The sequence below is a fragment of the Bos indicus x Bos taurus genome, chromosome 14 (assembly GCF_003369695.1).
Source record: "Bos indicus x Bos taurus breed Angus x Brahman F1 hybrid chromosome 14, Bos_hybrid_MaternalHap_v2.0, whole genome shotgun sequence".
NCBI lineage: Eukaryota > Metazoa > Chordata > Mammalia > Artiodactyla > Bovidae > Bos > Bos indicus x Bos taurus.
The window spans coordinates 3,087,116-3,101,794 of NC_040089.1; the positions used below are offsets into that span (position 1 = coordinate 3,087,116).

Here is a 14,679-nt window from a genome sequence, read left to right on the forward strand (position 1 = left end):
AGCTATCAGTGTGCTGCCTCGTGATGCATTAAAGGCTGCACTTTCTCTCTCTCTCTCTACCCCCCACCCCCGCAGTGCTGAAGGAAGCCATACCTCTGGGCAGAGTAACGGACGAGACCATCAAGCGCTGGCGAAGGCGGTGCAGGTCCACCAGGACACGCTGCGCACCATGTACTTTGCTTGACATGTTCAGTGTTTCCAACTGTGTACCGAGTAGGATTCACATGAGACCAGCTACACTCAGACCAACAAATGCCCAGCCCTTCCATGACAGCCAGCATCGAACATGACACGTCATCCATTTTAGTAGATTCTCCATTTTCCAGAATGCCTTCCGTCCCAGATTTCAAACTTGGATTTTGAACTGCAGACCTGTATGAGACCCCCATTGTCGTAGGAAATATGGTTTGCCAAAATCTTATAAGCTGCTTACTGAAATAGAGTCCCGTGTTTCCTAAAAATCTCCTAAAACCAGTCTATGAACTCAGGGCTTTAAAACATTTTTAATTTATTTGGTCATTCAATTTACTTATTTTTAACACATGATTCTCTATGAAATTGATGGGCTCAAACTAGCTGTGAACATTCTACAAGAGTGAAAGCAACACAAAACACGTTGTGGTTTTAAAGCCTTGAACATTTTGACGTTGTCACTAAAGTTTATTTCAGAATGATGCCGGCGTGCTCCTGATCTGGCTCCCACCAGCTGTCCGGGACCCAAGGGCAGGGGCCAGGCGAGACACCCGGGGTCTCTCATTCTGCCACCGGCCGCCTTCCGCTCAGCTCGAAGGAGGGCGCGGTGGCAGAAGATGGGCCGTGTGTGTTTATAACATTTACAGGTCCAGAGAGATTGGCAGACAAGTGCCATTTTAATAAAAAAATTATTTAAAAAAAGAAAAAAGACAACATGCTGACAGTCTAATCATAAGAGCTGTCCTATAGGACTGTGACATTTATTTTCCAAAGTTTCTAAAGAATACGGGTCTGTGGTGATAAATACAGTACAATCCTTTTTCACTGTTATGTCTTTAATGTAAGAGAAAAAATATATATATCTGGTTTGCAGTATTAATGTGGTAGATAGATGCTGTTTTTCATTTTATTGACTACGGGGTGCTTCTTGTGATCTGTTCAGCATATCAAGAGAGTTCTGGAGCCCTGACCACCCCTTGTGGTTCTCAGTGCTGAAGTGCAGGAGTATGCGGTTGACTCTGAGTGCCCGCGGCCCGCCCCTGAGTGCTGAGTGCCCAGCCTGGACCCTCCGGGGGCCTGGGTGTGCTCCCAGCAGTCGCTCCCCCTCCCCCACCTCCTCCCCCTCCCCCCGTGTGTCACTCAGCCGATTAAGCACAAATGGAATGTATGTGTCCTTCCACTCCCGGAACGAGTCCGTGCAGCAGCGTGCACCTCTCTGGGTGTGGTTTGTTAGCCAAGCGTCATAGGATCTATGCACTGAAACTAGAGAAGGCTGTTGGCGGTGGCCCTCTGCCGGACACGAGGCCAGTGGTCTGTGCAGGAGCGCTGCCCTCCGGGGGTGGCGGGAGAGGCAGGCCCTTCTGCTAGGATTTGCGTCCTGGCCCCAGACGTGGTTTCGCCAATCGAGAGCCGTCGCACTAAGAGTAGTGTTGTGGGCGGCTCGACGAGCTCCGCTGCGCTAAGTTGGCTTTCTGTCCTCGCAGGCAGCTGTCACAGAAACCAAATCCACGATCAGTACAGAGTCCAAGGAGACGAGCCTTCCCCTAGCGCTGCGTCCTGTCTATAGGTTTCCTCGGGCCCTGCGATGGCCCCGTCCATCCAGGCCTGACACTGACCTCTGGCGCTGGGGTGTCTCCTGCTGGGCTGAGCGCCTGCCTCCGTCTTGTGCAGGGGCTCTGAGGGGCCAGGAGGGGTGGGGACACGCCGTGGGGGACGCTTGGCCTGGATTTTGGGGGCAGCGACAAAGGGATGACTATTTGTATCAGTATAGCTCAGAGTGGTGTGTGTGTGTGTGCGTGAACGCACACGTGTGTGCACATGTGGGTGTCTTATTAATGGCATTAGTCTCTTCTTGCTGTATCTTTTTTTTTTCTTTTTAAATGACAGAAGCCTCTGCTTAAAGAAATGTTGCAATTCCCTGTCATTTTATTATCAAGTGGCACTTTCTCCTATTCCGAGGGACACCAGTAAAGTACACTCTTGACTTAAATTACTGGGAGCTTTCAAGCAAAGGAGGGTATCTTTTCACTAAAATATTTTTAAAGTCTTCAATGAGGTTAGTTTTCAGCCATGTTCAGTATCATGTAGAACTGTGTCTCTCCAAGGTATGTTTTACCACTTGCAACAGGATCTCGGGAGGTCGGGGCGGCGGTGGTAAAAAAAAAACTCAGTTTCCCGCGCTCGCTGCCGAGTCAGAGCCTCCAGGGCGGGTGGCTGGGCATTGAGTTTGTCACCATCAGCTAGGGGCTTGGGCTGCCTGGAGTCTGAGAACTTCTGATCTAGAACCTTCTGGAGAGGAAGCTCTCCCAGGCACCCCTTCTGGCAGTGCAGGAAGACGTCTTCCTGAGCTAATGCGTTGGGGAACACTACAGGCTGGCAGAAAATGAGACCTAAATTCTTAAAAAAAAAAAATCATTTTGAAGAAAAGTTTTCTTTCTAGAGGGCCAAAGTACTTTGAGAAGGGTACTTTTTACAGCCCTAGGCTTGTTTTATGAAGTTTTTACTAAAGAGCATTCGTAAACCAGACGTCTCCAGCTGGGGTAGCTATATACCTTGGTGCATGTCTGATGGCTCAGAATTCAAATGGCTGTAGTTACAGTTTCTCAGGTAAAGAACTGTTTCCCCAAATTCCTACCAATCCTCCCATTATTAAGATAAGTTCTGAGTCAGCGTGAAACCTCAGAGTACAGTAGAGTGAGTTCAAGCCCTGCTCACATGGAAGCCGAGAGGGGCCCCTGCCTGCCTGAGCAGGTCATGCCCACCCAACCCAGAGTGACCTCGAGGCCGCCCCGAGAGGGGCTCCGGGCACCTCCGGGCTCCGCCCATGTTTGAAGGGTTTCCTGAGGTCCGTGCAGGTTGCAGAGGTGTCCGCTCGCTGGCTTTGCCCCACCCCACTGTTAAGGAAGGTGTGCCTTGCTTTAAGCAGACTGAATGTGAAAATTGTGATGTAGAAATCTGGATTCATTTGCAAGGAAAACTGGGATTTATCTCATCTCTTTAGAAGAGGTGTCTGAATTAGATTCTTATCCTGGTACTCTTCCTAATGTATTTGGTAACATTCACCTGAAGAAAAGTTAATGTAGTCCCCTCCCTTCACCACTTCCTAGTCTGTTCGACGGGCTCTCGCCCTGATTGCTAAGTGATGAAAGAAACCCAGGGAGCGATGTGGGTCGCCATGAGGAGAGCCCTCTGGCCCTGCTGAGATGCCATCCTGCTGCTGGTGTACTTCCTTTGATAAGCTCAGATGTCCCCGGTTCAGATAGATTTTGTAAAAACTGGGCATACCTGTACCTTTAGAAAGGGATTGTTTGGGTTTTGGTTTTCTGTTTCAAAAAGTCTTCACAGATACACTTGATACTACATTTTAGGGTCTGCCTCTTCTTTTCAAGATTGTGTTGCTTTTCGGTAGCATTCTCACACTCCGTGCATGGGTGTTTGCACCCTGGAACCACGAGACATCCCTGGCCACTTTGTGGCCTTCCCCGGGAGGGCCTGGTCAGAGGTCGAGTGATCTCTGTGTGCTGTGTGAAGTTGGCCGCAGTCAGTGCTGTGATTGATGTTTACCCCAGCGTGTGCTCCTTAAAAGAGACAATTCAAGTTCAGTTACTACAGCAGGGTTGTGGGGGGTGGGTATTGATATATATTGTACGTTACTGTTATTGTTGTTAAATGCAAATGTTGCTATTTATTTTTTTTTTCCTTTCTGCTCTGGTTTGATTTGCCTGATAATGGATATTCCCGTGCATGTGGTACCTGGTGAATATGATAGAAATTATTTCCCCTAACTTTTATAAATTACCTGATGTTTACCTTCGAGTTTGCTGGATGATTTATTTTTGAAAGCCACAAATGTAATTTTTCTGGATGAATTGTTTTTCTTATATATGCAGCAGTGTAGTTTTGCATTGATCTGCAGGGTGATTTAAATTTTATTTTTACAAGGCAGTTTTTCAGGCAGATTATATATTTGATACAATACGTTAAGGGTAGGCCAGCCAAGCGTCCTGCAGCGGGGAGACCAGACTGCCTCGAGGAGGCCTCTGGAGGCCGGGGCGGCTTCTCTCGGCCGCTCGGTGCCAGGCAAGCGCTCGGCTTGCTTCATGGAGCCGTCCCTCGGGATCTGACGGAATCCTTGAGTGGGACTTTGATCTGTTGGACAGTTCAAAGGATTTTTTCATGGGCATTTTCCTACACCTAAGGCAGTTCCATTAGGAGGAGCTTTAGAAGCTGACATAATCCAGACAGTGGACAATCCCAGTGGCCCGGACAAGCCATAGAATTTCCCTGTGACCTCTAACTCATCTCTCACGCTCATGAGAAAAGGAATGTACAAATAAATAGAAACTTCCTCAGTGCTCATACACCTCACTTTCAGAATGCAGATACCTTATTTATATTTAAAGCCCTCCCCCAAAGCAACCAAGACTATTCTCTCCAGCTGCCGTGCCAGCAGTCGCGGCTGCAGTGACGTTTCTCAGTGTAGACACCGTGCACGTGTGACTATGTAATAGGGCTGTCCGTGTTACACACACATGCTGACTTTTTGTAAGGAAAATTTTCAACTCAAAATAATTGCACTGATTTTTTGACAGCTTCCTTTTTATTATGTCCAACTTTGCATCTGCTGTACTTGTTTGAAATGATTGTAAATAGACTTAGGATAGCAGAAATGGTGTGAGACAACGCGTTGCTTTGTTCAGTGACTCTGCCATGTTTTCCAGTGTTACGTGTTAGAGCTGTGTGGGCTGCCCGCTGCCCTGCCCCCTCTGCAGCCGTGTCTTTGTGTGCGTGTGTGTGTGCGTGTGTGTGTGTGTGTGCGCACATACGTGTTGACCATTCATGAAGGACAAGTTAGCCTCTTCGCCGTCTTTTTCTGGAAGGAAGTTTGTGGTCTATCGGAAGGAGAGTGGGCTCCCTCCTTGCGGTCTGAAGATTTAATTCTAAGAGGATTAGTTGTAAATCCCTTGAATACTTCTGGTCTGTTTAATTCCTTGTTATTTGCCATGACTCCCTAAAGCATTTGCTTCTACCTCCGTCCAGCATTTGACAGCTTGGAGAGGAAGTGTCTGAACGGCCAATGTTATTAGCGAGTCACAGTCCCCTTGCTTCTCTTTGGTCAGCCGTCATTTGAAAGCCATGAGGTCGCTGTTGTGTCAGAACTGTCATCTGTGGCTTAATCTGTAGATGCCAGGCAGACCTGGACCCCAGTGCTGTCCGTTGCTCCAGGCCTCCTGCGTTGGCCAGGTGAGAAGTGTGGGCTCTAGCCCAGCATGTGATTCTACTTGTGGGCGGGCTCCCCAGTAGCAGACACACAGAGGAGCTTTCACACCCACGCAGCCAGTCACCTGAGTGTGTGTTCCCGTCACGTTGACGCCATCTCGGTGCCCTCATTTAACGCTTTTTTTTGGATGTTTTGCCATTTTGTTGTCTAAAGTGAATGTATTGGCTTAGCCATATCACTACAGAAGGTGGTTTCTCATAAGTACCTTTTAGTATAAAAATAAGTAAATTAACGCAGATAAAGGCTACCTCTGAATTCTTAACAGGTTCATGTTTGCTTTTAAGCTTAGCTGTCCACACTGAAAATAGCCAAAATGTTGCCTGAAAAAACAGAATCGTGAACACCTCTCTGTTCAGTTCTGGCTTGAACATTGCGTGCCATACTGTGACCCCCGGGCAGTCCCCTCCCCGCACCCGGCTGTCCGGGTGGACCAGGGACTCCTCAGGGCTGCCCGGCTCCGACGTGCTGGGACTCTCGGTGGCCGGCAGGAAGGAAGCGAGAGGGCCCTTCTGCGTCGCCCTCGGGTGCAGGGCCGTGGACGGCGGGACCTGGAAGGGACCCGCTGTCCTGGCATTTCCCTGTCCTATCTGATGTAAGGAAGCACTTTTTCTTTCCTGCTTTATTTATGAATGGGTTGAAAGTGGCTCCTTCTCTCTTCTCCCTTTTTGTACACTCTATAAAATCACAAAGGTGCTTAAACACCAACTCTCGTGCAAATAGTTCTTTTACAGTAGCTGCATGGTTTCAAAATGCAGTGCAGGTGTCAGTGACCTCTGACTTGGGAACCCTTGAGTGCTGTCACTCCATACTTTAAAATGAGCCAAGGTTCAAAAGCAAAATGTTCTGTTCAAATCCAAGGCTGTTTGTTGAGAGGAGCACAGGGGCCAGGGCAGCAGCATCCTGAATGGGCGGCGGTTCCCGCTGCCGGTGCCCCGGACCGGACGCCCCCTGCGGGGCGGCTGGCCTGGGAGAGCTTGACATCCCGTGTGATTTACCACTTTGCCGTCAGAAATGTGCTGTGCCCACACTCTGCTGTGGGATTATCAGGCTCACCCTCTGCTCCTTTGCATCTTTTCTTTAGGTTCCTCGTGTTCTCATCTTCAGAAGGTGAGCATTTGCTCCTAAGTCTGGAGGGACAGGCGTCTGGGTGGGAGGGGGCGGCTCCGAGCTCCTCTGGATGCACCTCAACCTTGACTTTGCCCCAGAGAGGTTCCAGGGGCACCATTAGGAGGAAGCCCTTGCCTTTAACGCCACATGCTGTGCTATAATTCCCAGAGCGCCAAGTGCCCTTTGCAGTCTTAAGAATGTGCAGTTCTGCAGTCGCGCTGTCCTACAGGCAGACCACCCCAAGGGGCATGGGCGTGGGGGGTGCCTATGGGGGTGCCCGCCGCGTCCACTGACCCACTTGAGCCCAGTGGTTGCTGGGCTCTTCAGTGACTCGGTTTGCAGCCAGAATCGCAGGCAGGGTTTTCCAGTGGCCCCCTGGGGTCCCAGCATGGGTCTGCTCCCTCCTCACCACTTTTGCGCTCATGAAAGGTCACTAAAGATGAGGGAACTGAAGGAGATTATTGGTGCTTCTGTTCACATGTTTCTGTCTTACTGGTTGATGTGAGAAATGCAGTGTGTTAGACCTTAGATGGCCCTGGTGGTGTGACTGAGGGTTGAGTCCTCACCTTCAGACAGTCAGAGGAGGCTAGTTACAACTTGCTTGGAACTAGTTACAACTTTCTAGTTACAACTTCCTTGGATGTGAGTAGTTCAGAGTTAAAGCTAAAACACCAAATACTGACTACCCCCCCCCCCCCCCCCCCCCCGCCAACCATGTGTCTCTGGGAACTTCGTTTGTGTTCAGGCCAACCTCATTCAGTACTTCTGGAATCTTCAAGGTCCTCAGACCTGGGAGTCGATCCCAGGATCGACTTGACAGAACTGGGTGCGTGTAGGGAGCGCTGGGTTCCTCTGGGCTCCGGAGATGCTGGCAACAACCCTAGGTGTGGGTGAGGGCAGCCCCTCGCCCAGCAGGCAGGTGGTGCCCAGGCCTCCCTGGCCTCTGGTGGTGCCAAGTGGAGCACGTTCTGGAGACCCCATCTCAGCCTCTGTGCCTTTCGCGTCCAGTCCTCGGGGTCCTTTCGGAATTGCATCAGGCTGCGTTGTTGGAAGGAAGCTGGCCCTCTGCCCTAGAAGCTGCTTCTGCTCCTTGGCTCCCACGGACGGCCCCGTGCAGGAACCACTGGGTTCTGGCTGGGGGCTCCTTCCAGGCCCTGAGCACATCTGTCCACAGCACCTCTCTGTCAGTCAGGCGCTGACCGTGACCGCCAGCCAACCTGGGGGTTTTGCTCTCACAGTCACTCGTCGAGAATGTTGAGTGTTAACGGAACGAGACTGTTTTCAGGAAGGAACTGGAGCTGGCATTGTGTCTTTGTGAAATGCGTGTGAAGACTCGGAGGCCGGGTGCCGGAGCGCTCATTGTGGTGGTTTGTAACGTGGGGGAGTGGTGTCACCTGGAGCCGTGCACGCAGGACTCAGGCTCTGCCGCCTCGAAGATGTAGGTTTTGGCTCTGACTTTTCCAAGCCAGGTATTGAGTTGAGCAGATTTCTTGGCTGATGGTCCAGTTAAAAGCCACCCTTCTCTGTCAGTGGATGGTTTTAAGTAGGGGAAATGACCCAATGTTATTTAAACTTAAAAGGCCTTCTTGGTGGCCATTCTTGGTCCTTCCCTCTCCCCTCACTCTCCCTCCTGAAAGGCAGAGGCGCCAGCCGGCATGGGGGCTGGACAGCAATGACTTTGGGTTCCTCTTCAAAGCCGGATACACATGTGACTAGAATCCTGGGAAGTCTGCAGTTTAGCACTAACTGAAAGTTGCCTCCTGAGTTTGATCGTGGATTTTAAATGTAGTTGTTCAAGATATCAACTCATGTTTTGTAATTATAGAGGCAAATGAGTTTTTACTTTTTAAAGAGTTTTAAGGGAATAATTGTGAGTTTCTGTGCAGCAAAGTGGCTAATTACTCATTAAACATAAGAATGTAGTGTCTAAATCCAGATTTTTTCTTACCTCTGGTACACTTTAGATTGCTTACCTAGTATGTATTGAGGGGTTTTTGACCCTGAGTTTTATCAACTTTTCTAGTTTTATTTTATTTTTATAAAATAATTGAAAAAACCAAAAATGAATTCAAAAGTTCCATAGGTAGATCTTTCCCCTTAATTTCCCCCCATGCAAAAAAAAAAAAAAAAAAAATTTTAGAAAGACATTTTGAATCAAAATGTATTATGACCATGTAAAGTTTACTGTTTTCTAAGAAGCTGAGCAGCTAAAGGGCCTCATTCCAGGTGGTACTGTGTGTGCCGTCTGCGAACGCGGTTGCCTGTGTGGTGGGTCCACGTGGCAGTGTCTGTGCTTGGTGTAGAGACCGTGCAGTGCTGTTGTGTAAATGGACAGTTCCTGTATAAATTAGTGTTTATATGCATTGGCCTCTGTATAACTTTTCATTTGCTACATGAATTGTAAAATTAAATATGAAATTATAATACCTGCTAAATACGATTCTGAGGCTTCCTGTCCTTGTCTTTTAGTTTAATACCATTCTGTGTGTTTTGAGGATGTTCCATGCTTGCATGATGCTAGGTGGTAACGCCACTTTAAATTAAGCCTTAATCAGATATTAAATTTGTAAGTTTCAGAGTATGCAAAAATACTAGGCAGAATGAGTTTAAACTGTTCAGATCAAGATGCTATATCTTAATTCAGCAAGTCTTTTCTCCGGAGTTACAAAGGGAAACTTCACTGATACAGCGCTCGCTCGCTCTCTGGTCTGGCTGCTGCCATTGCTTGATGAAAATGGACCATTGTGCATTTCTGTGGCAGTCAGTCAAAGACCTGTTCTGAAAGTCTTGAGACTTTGTCAGGGTTATTTTTAAATGTTTGATTTTTTTTTTTTTTTTTCCCTCCAGTTTGAGATGTTTTTATGGCTGATGGAGAGTATGATTTGGGTATAAATCTTTGCAGACCTGCTCATGTTCTAAGCTTTCTTCAGGTAGTGCCACCTGTCATTGTTTCTGCTTACGATTAAATGGGTTTTTGTTTTTGTAAAAGCATCTTAAATTTAGACATAAAATGGAGGGGACCCAGCTTTCTTTACAATGTGGATCTACCTCAGTTAAACAGTTGGGTGCTATTTACTAAGCCTGTCAAACTAAATTGGAAAAAGTAACAAAACAGTGAAATATATAACTCCACACAAAGCTTGAAAACATAATTTCCGTTTATTTAATAATATTTTTATTTATTTTGTGCCTTTCGTGTTTAATCCTAATACATTGAAAAAATCAGTATGAAATTAAACATTTTATATTGTACATGGGGAGAAAAAGCCCAATTGGCCATGGAATCTGAGAGATCACCCCAGCTAACTACTAACACATATTGGAATCCCAACTGCCCTCTTGTGAAAAGAAAAAAATTATGCCCAAGAGCAAATATGACGTTTTACAAGCAAATTTCAGACTCTTCTATGCATATATTTGTAGCTATCACTTCATTTTCTGTGCCAATGAAGGGGCGGCCAAAACAACTCACACTCTTGTCCTTGCTTCTCTCATCGCGCAGGCCCCCACCCCCGCCCCGGGCGTATTTTATAAGTTCATTTCATAAGCAACGGATGGACTGTTGTCGACTGAGTCTCTCCCGACCTCCTGGTGGGGGTGCTGATAGCCATCGACCGAGGAAGGGAGAGCCCTTGGCTGTGGGGGAGGGGAGCAGGGGTGCTGTGCAGCACCCCAGGATTTCTGTGAGTTAGGAAAGCTTTCTGGCAGGTGAGAAAATAAGATAGGAGATCGATGACTTTCCATGCTTTTATATTTGGCAGTTTACAAGTCTAGACTTTTCCTACTATGGCAATCTTTTTTAATTCTTTGGAGGTAACACAATATTTTGGAGTCTTAAGAATTTGATTTTATACCAATAAGAAATAAAAATTAGGGATCTTTCCTGTAGTATATAGTTTTACTATTTTAAAGAGATCTCTGAATTTTACAAGAGAACCAACATTCCTTAGTGGCAAAACTCTGAAGGTTGATTTGGGAGGCTTTTTGCTGCAGGATCTCAAAAAAACTGGGATGATTCTAGTTAAATGTTTTTTAATTTTTAAACTTCCATCAGGTCAATACGTAAGCTATATTTTGTAAAGAGTAAATCATCCTTTAGTATGCTGCATGTAAAGATCAGCGTTGTTGCACTTTCTCAATAATAATAAATGCCCTACAATTGGCTCATCAGTAAGCATTTTGTTTTTTACCTAACAAGAGTACTTTGGGGCAGGTGATTAAATTTATATAGGTACCTCAAGAAAAAGAACCTGAATATGCTGCATTTTGTTTCTTTAGCTTGTATATGTAGCATTTTGTTCTGCTCTTATTTTTTTGTTTAGATATATGCTTTTTGGACCCCAACAGGCTGTTGAAGAGATCTTAAAGTTACTCTTGTAGGGTTACAGTATCTACAGTATCCTTTTTTTTTTTTTTTTAACTTACTGCAATATCTGGTTCAAAGGTTGCCCACCAGGAGATTAATACTTTACCCAAATACACCTGAGAAAAAGGATACCATGTTTATAAGCAGACAATAATGTTTCTAATCCTTTCTGTTCATGCTGCTTTCTTACTTTTCTCCATATCACCAAGAGGTTGGATGACTTACTTCTAAGGTCAGACTTAAACATCATGGCATCTTAATGTTTTCAACACAGACCTCACAAACTCGCCATTGAGTAAAGTAGCATGACCCTAAAGGTGTTGCTGGCGCTAAGCAGCCGCGTCCATCCGGGCTCTGAAGAGCCGGTCTCGACACTTCTGTGTTCCCAGCACTCACCCTAAACTGAACAGACGGGGAGTGGTCTTAATTGACAAAGACTAAACTGGTGAAGAAAGCTAAAGGCTGAGACACTGAGCATCTATGGTGGTGTTTAAGCTTAGCTGGGTCCTTTCGAGTTTGTTTTACAGCTTACTAGGTTAAGTAGTTTGCACTATTTTTGCAATAAATCCATGGAAAACCTAACAGTTATTTGTTTTGTTTCTTATTGTGTGTATATAAACTAATACTAAAAAGTTTGGCATAGTGTTTTTTTCACCTTACATAACCTTTAACATGCACAGAATGCTGTAAATCTGATAAAATATGATGTGAATGATATTTTATAAAGTTATTTTGTATGGTGTCAATTTTGTTTTGCCTCATACTATGTCAGCAAAAAAAAAAAATAAAATTCCTTGTATTTACAGCTGCCTCTCCCAAAGACCTTCTGTTACTCATGTGTTTATTTGGGGGTTTCCATCCACACAGGTTAAGATTCCAGGCCTCTGAGGTAGAAGCACCCCTTGGGTGACACAAGTCTAGGGCCTTATTTTATACGTTGGGCCCCTTGAGAACTGGGAGTCTGGGGATAAACCTAGGATTGAACCGGATGGAACAAATGTGGTATCCAGGATGAGGTGGGTGTTCCTCCTCTAGCAGCCGTGAGAAAGGGTGAAGTGAAAAGTCATTCAGCTAAACCCCAGTCAAGTGTGAACCCCTGAGCTCCATGCTGTGTGGGATACAGCTGACCGCATCTGGGGCCTGAGCCTGGTGGGTCACTCACCCTCTGCTCGGTGGCCTCCCTCTGGGCTGTCTGACTTCTGTCTGTACTGGAGAGAATATGTCGTGTTGAGAGATAAGGAAGGTAGGAATAAGAAAACAGGAAACTAGCTGAGAATCCCTAGGACAGACACTGAGCTAAAGCAGGCCAAAGTTTGTGTTTTAAAGCTATTTTTTTATTTTTAAGAACAATTAAATAATATGCGTTCACTATAGAGAATGTAAAAATTCAGATAAACATAGAAATGTTAAATTAACAGTAATCACAACACAAAATCACAACCACACAAAACCTGTACCAAATATTTATAGGGCTTTATTTCTAACAAAATGGGAAATATGAAAAAGTTTTTCAGATTTTTAAAAAGGAAAAAAAAACGGGGGGAGGGGCAAAGAACAGGAGCAACCCAAGTTGCGAAGTATCCATTCACCTGTGGAGTGGATAAACAAATGGTACATCCATACAAAGAAATCCTACTCAGCAGTAAAAAGGAATGGACTGCTGATACTGCAAGTGCACTATGCTAAAATAAAAAGTCCGATTCAAAGCCTACATACTATATGATTCCATTTATACGACATACGTGCTGGAAAGATGAGTGGGCAAACCATGGTCTGTGGGTGCAGTGTGGCCTGCTATGTTCTTGTATGGCATATAAACTAATACTATTGACTTTTACATTCTTAAGTGGTTGTAAAGAAGTCAAAAGATTCCATGAACCATGAAAATCATACAAAATTTAAATCTCAGTGTCCATAAGTTTTCTCAAGTACAGGCACGCTCATTCCTTTATGTGCTGTCTGTGGCTGCTTTTGAACTAGTAAGAGTTGTCTAGCAGTGAGAGATTCTGTAGCCCTTCCAGAAAAAGTCTGGGACTCCCTCTGCCAGGGCGTAGGAGGGGAGCACTGTGCCTCAGTGGCGGCGGTTACATGCTTGCCTCTGTGAGCGCTCAGGATTGCACGCTGGGGCTTCCCCCGGGGGCTCAGTGCTAAAGCATTCACCTGCCAATGCAGGGGACACAGGTTTGACCCCCGGTCCAGGAGGATCCCACATGCCCATGTGCCACGACCACTGAGCCTTTGCTAGAGCCCGGGAGCCACAACTACTGAAGCCCCAACAGCCCAGAGCCCGTGCCCTGCAACAGAAGAAGCCACTGCAGTGACTAGTCCACGCACCGCAGCTACAGAGTAGCGCCCCCGTTCGCCACGACTAGAGAAAAGCCTGTGCAGCAACGAAGACCCAGCACAGCCAAAAATAAATAAAATTATTTTTTTTTAAACCTGTACATTTAAAAAGTAGATTTTAAAATATTTTAATAAAATTTAAAAACGAGGGACAGAAAACAGGAGCGACTGCCTGGGGATAAGGGAAGGAACGAACTTCAGGGGGATACAGAGGAACATCTGGAGGGACGGAATTGTTCTGTATATATTGACTGCTGACACAACCAACAGAATGGACATTAAAGGATGATTTTACTGGATGAAAATTCAAACTCAGTTTTAAAAAAAGACTGAAAAGACACGAGCTAAAATATACCTTAAGTGAATAGAAATAGGGCTTATGGTTTTCTCTTGTGGATAAAAACAATTACTATGAAGGAATAGTAAAAATGATGGAGATCTTCAATAATACAGAATGCTTTGTAATTCTTTTAAGAAAGACATGCTTAGGCAGAGGTAATATTTCTTAGTGTATTTCATTTAATAATGTGATATGAAATTTTTCTCCAGGAATAGAAGTATTAGAAAGTGCTTATTTTTGGACTTCAGTGGTTAAGACTGCATGCAGGCTTCCACTGCAGAAGGCTCAGGTTTGATCCCTGGTTGGGGAACTAAGATCCCACATGTTGGCCAGCCAACGCAGGAGACCCAGGTTCGGTCACTGGGGAATGATTCCACAAGGCTCGGGGCAACTAACCCTGTAAGCCATAGCTACTGAGCCCATATGCACCTAGAGCCCTGCTCTGCAGAGAAGTCACCACAATGAGAAGCCCACAGACCGCAATAGGAGTAGGCCCCTCTGGCCACAACCAGAGAAATCCTAAGCACAGCAACAAAGACTCAGGGCAGCCAAAACTACATTAATTAAAAAAATAGTAATAGAGGGTTCTAAAACTAGTCCCATAAAACAGTTTACTATAAAAATATATACAGCTTTTAAATCAGAACTACAATGAGGTATCATCTCACACGGATCAGAAAAAGTCTACAAACAATAAATGCTGGAGAGGGTGTGGAGAAAAGGGAACCCTCTTACACTGTTGGTGGGAATGAAAACTGATACAGCCACTATGCAGAATAGTATGGAGATTCCTTAAAAAACTAGGACTAAAACTACCATATGACCCAGCAATCCCACTATTGGGCATATATGCTGAGGGAACCATAACTGACATACACCCCAACGCTCACTGCAGCACTACTTACGATAGATAGGACACAGCAGCAACCTAGATGTCCACCGGCAGATGAATGGATAAACAAGCTGTAGTACATACACACAATGGAGTATTGCTCAGCTATAAAAAGGAACGCATTTGACTCAGTTTCAATGAGGTGGACAAACCTAGAG

General features: G+C 45.7%; 1 protein-coding gene across 2 annotated transcripts in view; it reads left to right on the forward strand.

Annotated features, from left to right (window-relative positions):
- AGO2 (argonaute RISC catalytic component 2) overlaps positions 1-11,751 on the forward strand; it is a 93,749-nt gene extending 81,998 nt beyond the window's left edge. For both annotated transcript variants that reach the window (XM_027560762.1, XM_027560763.1), the window contains exon 19: positions 76-11,751. In XM_027560762.1, the coding sequence (XP_027416563.1) occupies positions 76-184 (109 nt within the window). In that variant the 3' untranslated portion in view covers positions 185-11,751. The remainder of the gene's footprint in view (positions 1-75) is intronic.
- The last annotated feature ends 2,928 nt before the right edge of the window (positions 11,752-14,679 follow it).